This window comes from Stegostoma tigrinum, chromosome 24, assembly GCF_030684315.1.
Source record: "Stegostoma tigrinum isolate sSteTig4 chromosome 24, sSteTig4.hap1, whole genome shotgun sequence".
NCBI classification, from domain to species: Eukaryota; Metazoa; Chordata; class Chondrichthyes; order Orectolobiformes; family Stegostomatidae; genus Stegostoma; species Stegostoma tigrinum.
Genome location: NC_081377.1, coordinates 32,325,520 through 32,341,925, shown reverse-complemented (window position 1 = coordinate 32,341,925; position 16,406 = coordinate 32,325,520). Strand labels below are relative to the sequence as shown.

At 40.4% G+C, this 16,406-nt stretch overlaps 1 protein-coding gene across 1 annotated transcript in view; it reads right to left on the bottom strand.

The window, feature by feature from the left end:
* Positions 1 to 3,650: 3,650 nt before the first annotated feature.
* cnksr1 (connector enhancer of kinase suppressor of Ras 1) overlaps positions 3,651 to 16,406 on the bottom strand; it is a 75,844-nt gene continuing 63,088 nt past the window's right edge. Inside the window, exons 14-21 of the mRNA XM_048557679.2 lie at positions 15,921 to 16,093; positions 13,127 to 13,200; positions 12,605 to 12,676; positions 12,214 to 12,284; positions 10,105 to 10,184; positions 9,278 to 9,410; positions 6,676 to 6,863; positions 3,651 to 6,576 (exon numbers count right to left, since the gene is read on the bottom strand). Coding sequence (XP_048413636.1) covers positions 6,124 to 6,576; positions 6,676 to 6,863; positions 9,278 to 9,410; positions 10,105 to 10,184; positions 12,214 to 12,284; positions 12,605 to 12,676; positions 13,127 to 13,200; positions 15,921 to 16,093 — 1,244 coding nt within the window. The 3' untranslated portion in view covers positions 3,651 to 6,123. The remainder of the gene's footprint in view (positions 6,577 to 6,675; positions 6,864 to 9,277; positions 9,411 to 10,104; positions 10,185 to 12,213; positions 12,285 to 12,604; positions 12,677 to 13,126; positions 13,201 to 15,920; positions 16,094 to 16,406) is intronic.

Here is a 16,406-nt window from a genome sequence, read left to right as displayed (position 1 = left end):
CCAACATCAACTGCGCCTGGAGGACCATCAATGCGGTGAAAGACACTCTTTGGTCTGCCCGCAACTTGCTGGTCTGCCAGCTGAAAGAACTGACCCCGACTGAGTGTTGCAGACTGGCGCACTCCAAGGTCCAGGACTACGTGCTGAGGGACGCGCTAAAGCTTGGGGCAGCCGCCGCCAAGGCGCGGTGGGGAAAGACCACCGTATGAACCCCCTCGTCCAGAATAGAAAAAAGGGCCCTATCTGGTAACTGGGTCCAGCTGGCGCCTTCCCCAACTGGTCAGGGGTTGGGGATATAACTGCCGGGGTATTTTCTTTGCTTTTTTTTTTCTTCTTTGTTTTGTTTTTGCCTCTGGATGGTGTACGTACCCCCTGGGTAACCGGGAGCAGCTTGCATGACTGGGTAGGTGTATAAATGTTTTTTTTTTGTACATTCTATGAATAAAGTATATTTTTTCAAATTTAAAAAAAAGTGACGAAACATCTGAAAACTAACCTACCAGCTCAGCGAGCAAACTCCCATCCAGTTACACTAGGAAAAAGGAGTGGTAGAGGTTGGGTGTTTATGATGAACCTGCTGAATATGCAATACCCACACAGCATGAGTCTGAAAATGTTTGTTTTTTTCTTTCCTAAATGCATTTTATAATATTAGCACATTCTAAAGTGCTTTTGTAGACTAATTGTAATGTAAGAACTTGGAACTTTATGATCAGTGTGTTTGGCCAGCTGTTTGTCCACTAGATTCTGACACATTTTGGGGGGGGGAAGGTGTGAATTGTGCTTTAAAGCGTTGGGCAGATCAAGTTTTTCTTTTGTGGTCTCTATTGTATCACATTCACCTCTGCATTCTCTTGAAAAAAATATTTTGATTCCTTACTGAATTAACCACCTCTGTTTTGGTTAATTGCAACTCATGAGTCAATATGGATGTTTGATATCACCTGGGATATCCCTACATCTGAATGAGTTACAAACATGATCTTAACAGTTTTGTTATGTTTAGTGACTGGATTTTTAAGATGGAATGAAGATCATGTCACCTGTTCTAAAGTGTACTTCAGACAAAGCCTGGCTAGTTTAACTATTTGAGATTATTCTACAATGAAAAAAATGCAAGGTGTTTACTTTTACAGGTACAGGCAGCAGCCTGTGGCCTAACAGCATTGAGGTGGAAAGTGTCCAGGATTCCAGAAAAGTGTTGAAAATATTGGACCGCAAACAGTTGTGCTTTAAAACTACCCTTTTAGTTCCAAGATGGAGACAGTTGGGCTCTCGAGGAAAGCTAACTAGCAATTTTACTAGGATGCAAGGCATGCATGATCCACATAGCATGGAAACTGACTTTGACTTTGAGGAGAGAAGGGTTTCTGAGATATCCCTGAAAACTCAGCCACAGATCTGGGTGAGGAGGAGACAGACAGAATTAAAAGTTTTGATAGTTCTGTGGCAGAATATCGAAGGAAGATCATGCTTGCTTTTAAAAGACCTTCTGGCCAGGAGGATTGTGTTCAAGTCCTAACCACTCCAGAGATTAATTAGAATATAGCTAACATATAGCTGTGAAGTGGGTTTTTTTTCAATTGGGTTAAAAATAAGTTGTATTCCACTCGAGTTTAGAAGTACAAGTTTTAAGAATCCTTTGCTGCAGAGAGCTGTCCAGGCTGGATTGTACATTCAAGGCTGAGACAGACTGAATTGTAAACCATGAGGGCATCAAGGGTTATGGGGAGAATGCAGGAAAGTGAGGTTGGAGATTATCAGATTAGCTTAAAAGTAGTGTTTACTTGAGTGAATGTGTGGTGTTACAGGAAAAGTCTTAAAACCCTCCCTCTCTCTCTCTTTGTTCACTTTCACCTGCAAATTACAAGAGAACAAACTGATGACTAAGATGCTTGAAGGTGTTAATTTTGTACTCCTGTTTACAGATTTGAAATGGGCACCAAGTTGACTAATTACAGGCAAATTAAAAGCTAACATATTAAAAATGTTAGTATTTGTAATAACTTCTGGAGAAATTCAGCAGGCTGGCAGAGAGAAACACAGTTAACATTTCAAGTCGAATTCATTTCATTCTGAAGAAGTGTCATATTGGACTTCAAAATGGTAACCGCTTCTCTGCCCAGAAGCTGCCAGATCTGGTGAGTTTCTCCAGTACTTTGGTTTTATTACAGAAAATTAAATTCATTATAGATTTAACAGACTGAGAAAATGAAAGTGTTTTTTCACTTCAGCAACAAATGGTTCACTAATAGATTGTGTCAGAATTCTCAATTAGATTCTTAATTTTGATTGTACAATCATCCCAAACAGCCAGCTGCTGTAGTTGATTTTTTTAAATGGTCACAATAATCAATCAGGCTCTCTTCTTGTGATCTCAATCCTTTTAGTCTCTCACGCCTGCAATAAAGATCTTACATATTTAACATTTTATACCATTTTTCACAATGCTTACTTTAATATTGACCACACCATTCAATTAAACTTTTTAAAAATACAAACCTGTTCTTTGGCTATGATTTGAATCCATCTTTTTTTCATTTTCTCCAGTAATTTTCCACTGAAGTTCATTGTAGAATCATAGAATCTCAACAGTGTGGAAGCAGGCGCTTCAGCTCATCGAGTCACACCGACTCCTCAAACGGTGTCCCACACAGACACTCCCCTTCCCAACCTATCCCTGTAACTCTGCATTTCCCATGGCTAATCCATCTAGCCTGCACATCCCTCGACTCTATGGACAATTTAGCTTGGCCAATCCACCTAACCTGCAGATCTTTGGACTGAGGGGGAAAACCCATGCAAACACAGGGAGAATGTGCAAAACCCACACAGATAGTCGCTCATGGCTGGGATCGAACCACGGTTCTAACCACTGTGCCACCCAGCTTTCCAGAAGCAGACGTTGGATGTTATTGGGACACTATGCTTCACCTTTAATCCAAGGTTTAGTCTTCAAAAGCTAAAATATCCATAACTCTTTCAGGTCTGCATTATTTCTGTTGCTTTTCTTGACAGTATTGGTTTTCACTTGGTTTTGCAAGTTCAAGTTTTAAAAACACTACTGAAGAATTTTTTCCTTAAGCCCTTTTCTTAATTTCCCAACTTATGTTGGTCAAATGTCATGTTTAAAATTGTCAAAAGGTTTCCTACGTATTTACTGCATCGCACACATTAGTGTCCAATCCAGAGACAGAACACTCAATCCCATTTAAGTTGAGAACCGAAGGAATCAAGGTAAAATACATTTAATGTTTTCAGGTTTATTAAAGTAATATATACTGTGCATAACTTTAAATTATTTTCTAATAGCAACTATTTTGTACTATCAAATCACTCAAAAGTCAAAAGTTTAAAACTTCTTAGTAGTACAAGTGATGTAGCATTCATTGACCATACGCATTTGTCCTGAAAAAATGGTTTACTGTTCTGCTTTGGAGGGCATTGAGAGTCAACCCACAGTATGAGCATCTGAGCGCTGAATATTGTTTGTGAACACATTTGGATGCCAGGTTTGAGGTCAACTTCATAATTGCTATGTTAATGAAATGTGAGGCTGAATGAACACAGCAGGCCCAGCAGCATTTCAGGAGCACAAAAGCTGACGTTTCGAGCCTAGAAGGCTCTCTGATGAAGGGTCTAGGCCTGAAACGTCAGCTTTTGTGCTCCTGAGATGCTGCTGGGCCTGCTGTGTTCATCCAGCCTGACATTTCATTATCCCATTATCACTTCATAATTGCTATGTCATGTTTGATCACTTAAGTACTGGATACCATGACTATTATGTCTTGTGTACTGTACCTAGCTATAGTCAGGAGTAAACCAATCATGAGTCTCCACAGTATTGTCCAAGTTATTTTATGATCCTTTACCTAATACACAACCAACACATATTCATAAATCAGATTCATGCAGGAAAGCAGCAAGATACCACTACTGCTGCCCATGCAAGTGTACATCATAGGATTACCAAAGCTATATGGCACAGGAATGGGCCATTTTTTGGCCCAACCAATCCATGCCATTGTCATGATCAATTTTAGCCATTCATTCAACATCAACTACAATCTATCATAGTAACCCACTATTCCCTTCTTCCCTTATGCGTTTTTCTGGCAACCACTTAAAAGCAACTATAGTATTCACTTCAACTGTGGTGACAAAATCCATACTAAGTTTCTTCAGTATTCCTTTTGAATTTCTTAGTGACTATCTTGTATTGATGACCTCTAATGATGCTCTTCCCCACCCCAAGAGGAAACATTCCCTTTGCATCAATGCTATCAAAAAATTGGCATAATTACAAAAAAAAGTTAAAGATCTCTATTAGGCTCCAATAAAGGTGGACAGAATACATAAATTTTGTATATATATTTTACACACACACACACACACACACACACACACACACACACACACACACACACACACACACACACACACACACACACACACACACGTTGAGGAGTCGTGAAGAGGCAACATTAACCAAAAATTAGTTTTGAAAAGTAAAGAATGCTGTGAAATTAGTGAATACAGGAAAAGGTCCAGGTATTGATGCAGTAACAACAGAACTTCTAAAAGCCTTTGGAGAAACAGAATTAGAAGCAATTACAGAAATTTAGAATATGACTTGAGTACAAACACCAAAAAGACAAAACAATGGTGGTTCAACGGAATACATCAGAAGAAACTAAAATGAAGATTGAAATAAACAGTATCATCCTGGAGCAAATAGTTAAGTTTGTCTCTTTAGGACAAATGATAACTGAAGATGCCAGACCTGATGTATATATTAGATTAGAGACTGCCAAAGTGATTGCAACGATGTGTCAACAGGAAAGCTCACAAGATATCATACAGTATCCACTTTTCTGTATGCCTCAAATGTGGGCAATTATATAAAGATTCACAGAAGAACATGAAGGTGCATGAAATATGGATGCCAGGATACACGCTAAAAATTCCATTTATGGATCAAAAACAAATGAGGTGTGTTAAATTGAAAGAGCAAAGAGAACACTGAAGAATGACATCCAGAGAAGAAAATGTCAGGATTTCAGCTATTTGTTTAGAACTGAAAAGTTCTAAGGCAAAGTGGAAGGCAGCAGAAATGATGGCTCTCAGAGTGATGGCTGACAAGCTGCAATAGATGCAAGAGACTAGCACAAGGTAAGTGAGGCATACCATGAAAGATCTCCTAACAGGAATAGTTACAAACAGCAGCAGCAGAATTAGGTCATTGCTCACTCCTTTTTTGCAGACAATAGACACAGCCTATTAATCCTTTCTCTGTATGTAAACTCACCCTTTTGTTTCCTTCTTAATCTATTCCACAGTTTCTCCAGTGCCTCTACATTCTTTTTGCTAGAGTGAGTTGTTTCTTTATGGATGAGGAGAGAGACAGAATAACAAATTGAGAATGGCATCAAACAGAATATCTTCAGCATAAAGTTTAGGAGAATTTAAAGGTTCAAACTAATCCTTTAAAGAGTTCAGTATCCAGAAGAAAGTACAATATTTGACTACCATTCTCTACTGTTAGCTGGACTCACGTGATTTAGTTGTATGTATGTTAAAATTGGTCTTTGTACTCAAGGATAGAATCATAGGACCCGTACAGTGTGGAAGCAGGCTATGTGGCCAATCGAGTCCACAACAACCCGCCAAGTGCATTCCACCCAAATACACCTCCTACCCCCACAGTCCTTCATTTCACTGCTAATTCACCTCGATTGCACATCCCTGGATACTATGGGCAATTTAGAATGGCCAATCCATCTAACCTGTGAACCTATGTTCCTGGTACTGTGGGGCAGCAGCGCTAACCACTGTGTCACCCTTGGTTGGCAATAAAGGTAAGAGAACAATCAGCCACAGCATCCTCTTCTAATCACAATCCAGCAGTCTGCACTAGAAGTGCACATGTGATTACTAACTGAATATAGGATCATGCTTAATAATGATATTGTTCAATGAAATAGTCTTAAGAGACATTATGAACATTAGTGTGGGGGAAGACTGCCAAATTTGTTCAGGGCAATGAACGGAATAAACAAGGCTTAGCTTCATGCTCATACATAGGGGTTCACTTCTCTTGGTTCTCATTGATCTGGTCTGATCTTAAGGCTGCCACAGTACAGATCTTGAGTTGCTAGATGATTTGGGACAGCTTTGAGTCCTGTCTGTGCCAGATTCTGGTTGGCAATTCAACCCTTCTATGCAATTGTCTTCTCCAATTCCTAGTTTTAAAGATGCACTGTCTGTACAGTGTCCTTTTCTGTTGTCCAATTCCATATCTGACATGGATGCTGAGATTTCTGCTGACAATGGTTCCATATCAAAACAAGATAAAGGATTTTCTGAGGCACCCATTCCCATTTCTGTCATAAATGCTCCTGATTCAGGAGCTAACTGCTTGGCTTCCTCGTTCCATCCTTCAGTTGCAATCTGCTGAACCTTCTGGATGTCTGCCAGTAGCTCCTGGTTTTTGTCTTTCCAAATTCGAAACTTTTCTGCTGTTAAATTCGGATCCTCCAGGATCTTATTAATGGATTGTAAATCTACTATCTTTGCCTGAAAATATCCAAATAATAAGGGTTAGTGATTACTGTAAAAAATTTCAAAAATCACAATGCAGACAAACCACAGAATGGCATTAATCTAATCACATGCCTTCAGAGTGCTCTGCAGTGTTCTCAGATAATGTGCTTTCTCATTGATGATGGGATTCTTGTTTCGTCTGATGAATGACCAATGATAATCTTTCCGAAAGGGTTGTTCCTTACCGATCAGTGACACACCTTCCTGCTGCAAGACTCTTATTAATGTCTCCAGCTCATCATTTGAGCCTTGACCAGGTTCTAAAAACAAATGGACAGAAACATCAGTAAGCTTCCGTAACAGACACTGAAAAATCTTGTTTCCTAACAGTTGTATAAAGTGGAAATTCAAGCTCCTGGAATTCCTTTGGCTTTTTTTTTAAAACCACTTTATCTAAGATGGTCAAAATTGATTCATATGAATGGACTACTATGGTCCTGGAAAACCCAAATACCTTATAGATCACATGAAAATAATCGACTTATGGCTGCATTGAATGAATTCACAAACGTTAAATTCCAATAAGTTTATCGGTCACTACTAGAGGAAACTAAACCTTAATTAATTGAGTGAAATATTTTTTAGGCGTGGGCTAAAAAGTTTGAAGTGGCAGAAATCTGTGATTCTGAGGAAACAGACAATTGTTTATAAATTCAATGCAAAGCTTCCACTGAGGCTATTCTGGAACTGGTCCTCACTCAACAAGTAGTTCTGTAGAATTCTACTTGTCCAGGTACATAGATTTTGCTCACATCCCCCAAAGTACTAATTTGGGCATGCGTTTCAACTGATAGTGACCAGTTACAATTACCTCACCTAACAGCTTATTTTCCATCTGTAGATCTAAACAACGAAAGCCAGGAAATGACTTAACAATGCAGGGACAGAAACAACAGCTCAATGCAATCCTTTTATTGTGCATGGCAGCAGGTTGTAGGAAAAGTAAAGGGTTGTGGATAGATGTTTGTGTTGGCGAGGGGAAGGGGTTATTCCAGGGGCAACAAACAGGAAACGAAAAGAGTATCAGTTTTACTAAGCTCCTGGCCACAATAAGGATAAAAAGAGTTGAATCAGGTGAGGGCAATCATTCTGTTGGATGATAATGGAGGATGTTTCTCTTTAATTTTAATCATTCCTGGAATGTTAGCTTTTCTGTTAAGTTCAGCATTTATTACCACTCCCTAATTGCCCATGAAAGTGATGATGAACTGCTTTCTTCAAACAATACTGCTTGTGTGAAGGTACTCCCACAATTGTTCCAGATATTTGATCCAGTAATAATAAAGGAACAGCAATATATTTTCTAGTCAGAGCAGCTACTTAACTTGCAGGGGAACTTTGAGTTGATGTTTCACATGTTAACCTTGTCCTCTAAGAGGTGGGCTGTTTGGGAGGGGCTGTTTGATAGGTTTCTGTAGCCACATTGTGCTGGCATTGGATGGAGTGAGTCTTTAAAGTACTGAATTGAGTGCCTCAATCAAGTCGGCTGTCCATACTGGTAGTGTTAAGTTTCAGGAATTGTTAGAGATCCACTTATTCAGGCAAGTGTATAATATTCCATCACGTTCCTGATTTAAACTTTTGTAGGTGCTGGTAAGGTTTTGGGGAAGCAGGAGATGAGTCACTTGCTGCAGAATACTAAGCTTCTAAACTGCTCTGGACACCACAGCATTTATGTGGCTGTTTATTCTGTTTCTGGCCAATAATGACCATTGACAGTAGAAGGTTCAATGTTGTTAGTGTGATTTAATAACAAGGGAAGTTGTTAGACATTTTTTTAAAATGATCAATGACTGACACTTGAGCGGTGCAAATGACACTTGACTGTTATCAGCCTAAACATGGATGTTGTCCAAGTATGCTGCACATGTGTATGCACTGCCTCTTTGCAACAGAATTGTACTGCGTTATAACTGTCAGTGAACATCCCCATTTCTGGTGTTATTGCAGAGAAAAAGATTTTTGGATAAGCTTATGAAGATGGTTGTGTTTAGAACACTGCAACCATCTTTGTTTGTTGTTAGGTATGATTCTAAATAGTGAAGTGTTTTCTCCCAGATTTACATCAACTTCAATTTTATTGATTCCTTGTTGTCAAATTCAGTCAAGTACTGCATTGGTGTTAACAGAAGTCACTTTTGTCTGATCTCCACAATCCAGATTTTTTTGTCCATATCTGAAGAAAGATTGGAAAGAGGTCTGGAGCAGAATCTACCTCACTGAATCCAAACAGAGCATATTGCTTTCGCATAAGTGCCACTTAATAACATAGTTGGTAAAGCCTACAATCACTTTGCTGATGTTTGAGCAAGCTGATGAGGTGGCAGATGACCACATTGATCCTGTCTTGCTTTTCTGGATAGGACATATCTGGAAATTTTGTCAAATAGATCCCACCATTGTGGCTGTTTTCAAAGTTTAGCCAGAAGCTCATGTCACCAATTGTGTTAAGAGAACACAGAAACAGTGGCACTGAACCTGAGACACAGAGGGAAAGGAGGAAGAGCAGTAGGAATTGACTGAAGAGGAGTGGAATATGTCTAATTTGTCAGTGAATATTTTGAGTATGGAAAGTGGATGGGGGCAAATGGACTCAGATTATCTTGAAGAGATGAGATTTTCTTGAAAGACACATTCTGTCAGCAGCTTTGAGGATTTGTCCAATTCCTCCTACCTGGAAAAGGCTTCCTCTCCTTACTGGGGCTGGATGGCTCACTAAGACGGCCAGTGTCTCCACTGCGTCCAACTTGTCCATAGTTACCTGTTGAGCGTCTGAATTGTTCTGTAGGTGAAAGATTGCTGCTCCTCTACAAACAAATGAAGGCATGATTCATTGTGACAATTATTAGCTACTGTTTGGTTAAGTACTCGTGAAAAAATATTACTCTTGAAAAATTAGCCATTTTCAATTCTCCAACAATCAATTCTTTCCTTCTATCTTCCACTTCTCCCTTTTTTCTGCTCCCTCCCATCTCTTATCCCTTTCTAAAGGCAGGTTTAACAGCTAATCATGACAGCCACTGATTATTCCCCATGTATGAACATTAAGTAATACAGAACATTGGGCCTGTTGTTGAATATCCCTTCAATGCTCTCAGTATTTAGTCATACATGGAGATTGATTACAAGGACAAAGTCTCAGGGAGCAATTGGTACCCACTGAACAGTAACCCACAAGGGAATAACAACCTTCAGAAGATTCAAGAGAGTAATGGGGGTGGAGGAATGAGAAGAGGGCAGGAACTATGATGTAGTGACTGGTCAGCTCAGAAAGAGCTTGGACTTCTTCCAGCAGAGAGCGCATTGCATTGGATTCCACACTTAAGTCAGGTGTTATCTAGTCCTGCAAGTCAGTGCCCCACTGCGTCTTTTACACCCACTGGCAGGCTACTGCATCATCTCTAGTATTTGTGGCCCTTTCCCTCATTCAGCTTACTTTGAAACAATGTTGAATGTTTTCTTTGCCTATTTTCTATTCACTTCAAATTTGACAGTACTTACAAGGTAGGATTTGGATCGAGGAGTGCCAGTTGTTTCTGGAGAATCATCACATTCTTCAGTCTCTGTCTCACTCCAGCAGTCTGCAGTGGGACAGGTAATCAGTTTTAACAAAAGCAAAATCAAACACAACATGTCATTTTTAAAAAAAATACAAGCTTGGGAGTGCAGTAGGGCTATGCGCAACATAGATGACACTACATCTCCCCCATTTGGCAGGAATATGTATTACAACAAAGAAAATATATTTTATCCCCGGACCCCATGAGAACACTTAAAGTTATGGCAAAGATCTGTAGCTCAGGTTGTGGGTGAGGTTGTTGATTTCATTGCTGAACTGACTTGTTCTCGTTCAGATATTTCATCACCATGCCAGGTGAAATTATCAATGGAGCCTCCGCTGAAGCGATGTTATGCTACTCTGCTTGGAATTTATGCTGTCTGGTCCGTATATGGTGCGTAGTATCATTTGAGGTTTTGATCTGTCTAGGTTTGAATATGGGGTCCAATTCTATATGTTTGTTGATTGCATTACGGGTGGAGAACCATGCCTCTAGGATTTCCCATGTGTATCTACATTTGACTAGGACTACCATGGTTACCTTGTCCCAATTAAATTGAATTGTCTGAGTTTACTGATATTAAGGAGAGTTCATTGTGCTGTCTTGCTGTTAGTTTACGTTCATGTATTCTGATGGCTAGTTTTCTTCCTGTCTGTCTGATTACCATGCAATGACTGCCACAAACATTTCATTGGACAGACAGGAAGGAAACTAGCCATCAGAATACATGAACATCAACTAACAGCAAGGCAGCACAATGAACTCTCCTTAATATCAGTAAACTCAGACAATGAAGGCCATCAGTTTAACTGGGACAAGGTAACCATAGTAGCTCAAGCCAAACATAGGCACACACAGGAATTCCTAGAGGCATGATTCTCCACCTGTAATGCAATCAACAAACAGATTGAATTGGACCCCATATTCAAATGCCATACAGATCAAAACTGGAAATAACACTACTCACCATAATGGACCAAACAGTATAAATTCCAAGCAGAGTAGAATAACATCACTTGGTCGGAGGTTCCACTGATGATGTCACCTAGCATGTTGATGAAACATCTGAACAAGAACAAGCCAGCTCGGCGAGCAAGTCAACAACCTCACCCATGAGAACATTAATAACCCTGATCCAACCTTACCCAAGATAAAGTAAAGATCGATTCCACTATTTCTAGTGGGACTCCAGTGGCACAGTGTATTCAATAAGGAGATGGCCAGATAGACTAGGAAATTCTCAGGTTTAACCAGCAAATGCTGAATTAATTGATCCTAGCTAGGGAAGTGTTTGGCTGCTAAATGTCCCAAAACGCAAGATTTGTGATAACTGTTCCAAATCCAATCAGCACCCAACATTCGCACTGTTGGCAATGGACATGTTGGTGAGGTACTGGAGAAAGTATCCACAGCATATGGAATCTATATTCCAATGAAAGTCAGGACATCAGCAAAAGGTCAGGTATTGTGAGTGGGGAGGGTGGAGAGTTAAATACAGAAGATACATTCAATGAAAACAATGATCTTGATTTTGAGAACAAGACATCTGCAGGTTTGCACCTGATCTGTGATGCCACACTGTATGAATAAGTATGTCTGGAAAGATAGTCAGTTTTAGGTTGGATAATGGGTATCAAACAATTTTCTGGATTACAAAATCATGGGTTGAAGCTCCACCTCAGAACTTTATGTACACTGGCACTTCAGTAAACTCTGAGAATCTGGGAACCTATGCTCCACAGTTCAGTATCAAGTACAGCAAAGTATTTATTCAAAGATATATTTATTTATCATATTGTTAATGGCACACTTTGAATGCCTGTAGTTGCACTGGTTCGTTATCACTCTGCACATGTGCTACAATGAATGCAGTATGTTATCAATTATAAATTCAAAGAGGTTGCTTTTCCCAGGGAACCAATATCTACGAATCAATATAGGATTGTGCAACAATTGCTGGGCTCCAGTTCCTAGTATATTCAACACACACATTTTATTGGTTCAGAGTTTGGCGGGAACTCTGGAAGCTTTTCTGCCTCAAGCTTCTTACCTTCCTCTTTGTTTTCAGAGGGTTTCTCAGTTTTGTACTTTTGAATGGCACTGATGAGGCTGTTAATCCACCTATATATTAAGAACAGAGTTAGGAGCAGAGACACCACAGACTGCACCGAGCAAAAAAGCACAGCAAGGGATGTGTCATCGCTGAAGTATGGTGTGTTAGCACTGACATGAGGTATTGTTTCCTTGGATACAGGGCTGTGAGAAGCCATCTCCAACCACGTATCAAGGGCAAAAACTCTAGGTGTTTTATTATATTCCAGGAGATAGATTAAGCATTTGTCAATCTATATGTTCAATTTAGTCTTTTTTTAAAGTGCACAACACACAATGTTAAGAGTTTACAGCTATACCATTTCAGCTGTATCAAGAGCACTACTTACTTCCTCATTTCATCTACATTGTCTGCTGAAAAGACAAAGGACTTGAACTTCTGGTGACAAAGCTGGAATACACTGCCGAGAGAGGGGAAGATAGTTTGACTAAAAATTAAGATACACAGGATGATATAACCCTCTACCACCCTACAAGGTCCTTGACACAGAGTGTTTACACTTGGCACACAATCACATTGTGTTCGCTCGCCTCTTGACTTGATGAATTTTGGAAAGAGTGCATAAAATATTGACCAGAATTAGAATCAGAACAGGTATGGTTAAAATTAGAGAGGTTTTGATGTACACAGCCCCTCCCGAATTCTAGGTCATTCTGTTGCCCTTGTTATTTCTCCCAAGCTACCTGTCAACTGTAGTCAAGGTAACTATCAGGCAGCCTAACACCAGAATTTTCCTGAACTGGTGCCAAATGTATGGGGAGCATTATTCCCCTGTCCTCTCAATATCGCATCACACCACCCACAATTTACATTCACAATAAAAAAGGGGAGAGGGGTATCAGACACTTACAATTTTCTTTTGTGCTCTCCAGCTGCCTCCACCGAGTATGAAATCAATTTGATTAATCCCTCGGCTTTCTCATCCTTTGAGGAACCACAAACAAGTTATTCAGAAATAGTTTCACCACAAGCATTAATTTACTTCAATTTGTTTCATCTTTTTCTTTTCACCCTTACAATTCAGCTGACAGACTTTCCTCTGAACCTTTTAAACATGCGTTAACTAATTTTCTTACCCCATGCGAGCAGAACAAAGACCATCCACAAACCAAAAGCAACATTATATCCCCTCCACCCCATTCCAACAAGACACAGACTCTGATCTCAGGGCAAAAACAAGAAATCACTCATACCAGCTAATTGAGAGCGGACCCCCTTACTCACAGTTCCAGTCTCAATTATAGCTGGTCAGTGAGGAAAGGAGGAGGAACAGGAAGATGTCAGGGAATTCAAGTGGCAATGGCATGGGGGTGTGATGCACCATTCACTGCCATACAAACTACACCAGGGTATGAAACAACTCCTGTTATGTGTTGCCAATAACTGCAGTGATCTCCAAACACCAGTCAAAAGCTAACGAATGGATGCAGAGAGTTTGGGAGAGGTTTGCCATGGGCCATGGGCCCTTCCCATTCTCAATTGTGGGAATACTCACCTGTCACTAGCCACACTTGTCACTGAAACTCAAAAAAGATGCTACAAGTGATCATCACATAATTCATTTGTCACATTTACGAATTAGTGTTTGTTGAATCTGTTTCTTAATTTAATCTTGAATTGCTTCATCCCAAACAAGGCTGAAGAAATTCAGGGTAGTTGCCTTATTTGCAGTGTAAGCACGATTTCATCCAGAACTTCCTCAGCCCACAAACAGTTTTAAAAAAAAGTCATAGGATGTGGGCATTGCTGACTAGTCCATTATTTAATGACTATCCCTTATTCTTCTCAAGGAGGTGTTGCTGAGCTACCTTCTTTATTAAATCTTGTAGGTGCACTCACAGCACTGTTAAGGAGGGAGTTACAGAATTTTCACCCAGAAACAGTGAAGGAATAGCAATATTGTTCTATGTTGGATAGTGTGTGGCTTTGAAGCTTTATGTGGTTTATGTTGCAGGTTTGGAAGATGCTAAGCTTCAGGGGGTAAAATTATGAGGAGAGACTACACAAATTAGACTTGTTTTCTGTGGAATTTAGAAGGTAAAGAGGTGATCTGATTGAAAATCTTCAAGGTATTAACAGGAAAAAAAAACTATTTCCATTGTTTGGGAATTCTAGAACTAGGGGGCATAGTTTGAAAGTGATAATGGGAACTGCAGATGCTGGAAAATCCAAGATAATAAAATGTGAGGCTGGATGAACACAGCAGGCCCAGCAGCATCTCAGGAGCACAAAAGCTGACGTTTCGGGCCTATCTTCTTTTCTCTCCATCTTCGGTCCGCCTCCCCCTCTCTCCCTATTTATTCCAGAACCCGCACCCCATTCCCCTCTCTGATGAAGGGTCTAGGCCCGAAACGTCAGCTTTTGTGCTCCTGAGATGCTGCTGGGCCTGCTGTGTTCATCCAGCCTCACATTTTATTATCCTGGCATAGTTTGAAAACTTGGGCTAGACAATTCAGGAGAGATGTTAGGAAGCACTGCTACACAAAGGATGGTAGATGTTTGGAACTCTCTTCCACATGTGGGAGGGGACAGCAGGATCAGTTAAATCTGGGAGCTTGGGCCCAATTATTTTCAGCTACTTCATCAATGATTTTCCTTCTCTCATGAGGTCATAAGTGGGAATGTTTGTTGATAATTGCATAATATTCAGTACCATTCTGATTCTTCAGTCACGGAAGCAGCCTCTATCTCTATGTTCTAAATCTTTGGATAAAGTCACCATAGTTTTGGAGGACATTTGGGCAGCTATCTCATCAGAGACTGCTAGTGGTTTAACATGAGGGTTACTTCAGGTAGGGGGGAGAGATTGATGTTTATCTTCATGGTAATCTCAGATGGTGCAGCAGTTGAACTCATGCTGTTGCTGTCACTCTACATTGCAAACCAGTTGTTCAGCCAACTGAGCCAACCCACCCCTAGTTCTGAATAGCATCCAGGCTTGAGTTGATAAGTGGCAAGTAATTCACACCAAACATGTGCAACATTCCGTCTTTGAGACGAGAGGGAAGCCGACCATCATCCCTTGACATTTAATGGTATAACCATCACTAAATCCCCCAGTGTCAACATCCTAGGGTTTACTGTTGACCAGAAACTGAACTGGATTAATCACACACCTACTGTGGTCACAGGCTTGAAATTCTGCAGTGATTAACTCACCTCCTGGCTTCCCAAAGCTTGTCCACAGTCTATATGGTACAAGTCAGGAGTGTAAGGGAATATTCTCCACCTGCTTGGATAGATGCAGCTCTAACAACATTAAGAAAGTCAACACCATCCAGGACAAAGCAGCCCTCTTAACTGGCCTCTGCTTCCATTACCTTCCATGTTTGCATTTTCACCATCAAAACACAATGGCAGCAATGCATGCAATTTATAAGATGCTTTTCAGTACCCTGCTCAGGCTCTTAGGAACATAGGAACAGGAGTAGGCCATACAGCCCTCGTGCTTGTTTCACCATTCAACGAGATCATGGCTGATGTGGCCTAACTCCATATATCTGCCTTTAGCCCAAATCCCTTTTCAAGGGCAGCTAAGAATGGGCAATAAATACAGGTCAGCCAGCAAAATCCACATTCCCAGCAGAATTTTTTTAAAAAATGAGGCTTTCAGGCAGCTCCTCACACCTTCCTTGCACACTCACATTTTCACTGTTGTACCAGTATAGATTTGGTCCCTTCAGCACGAACCAGCAGCGTTTCCATTTTTGTGACATGAATCTAAATTGTTCTTTCTTCTTCCAGAGCCAGCCGTAACACTCGCCCATACCGAGGTCCCTGCATGATATCCGTCTACGACTAAGTGCAGTTGCAACTCCTGTCACAGATAAACATATGACATCAAAAGAACAGGCTCAAGAAGAACCGAATGGAATTTGTCTCCATAAGGGACCGTAGAATGGTCTTTCCCATCAAAAATGTAATGGACAAACAGGTCGGTGAGAACAAGGTGAGCTATTTCTTCCCTTGTGTTTGTTCTCCCATCAGCAGCTACAAGCCCAATCTGGCAGCATATGACTAGTAGTAGTAGTACTACATAACCTCTTTTGGTGATGAACATTGAAGTTCTGCACCAGAGTCCTTCTGTCCTCTAGCTGTCCTTGGTGCTTCTTCTAAATGTGCTCCAACAT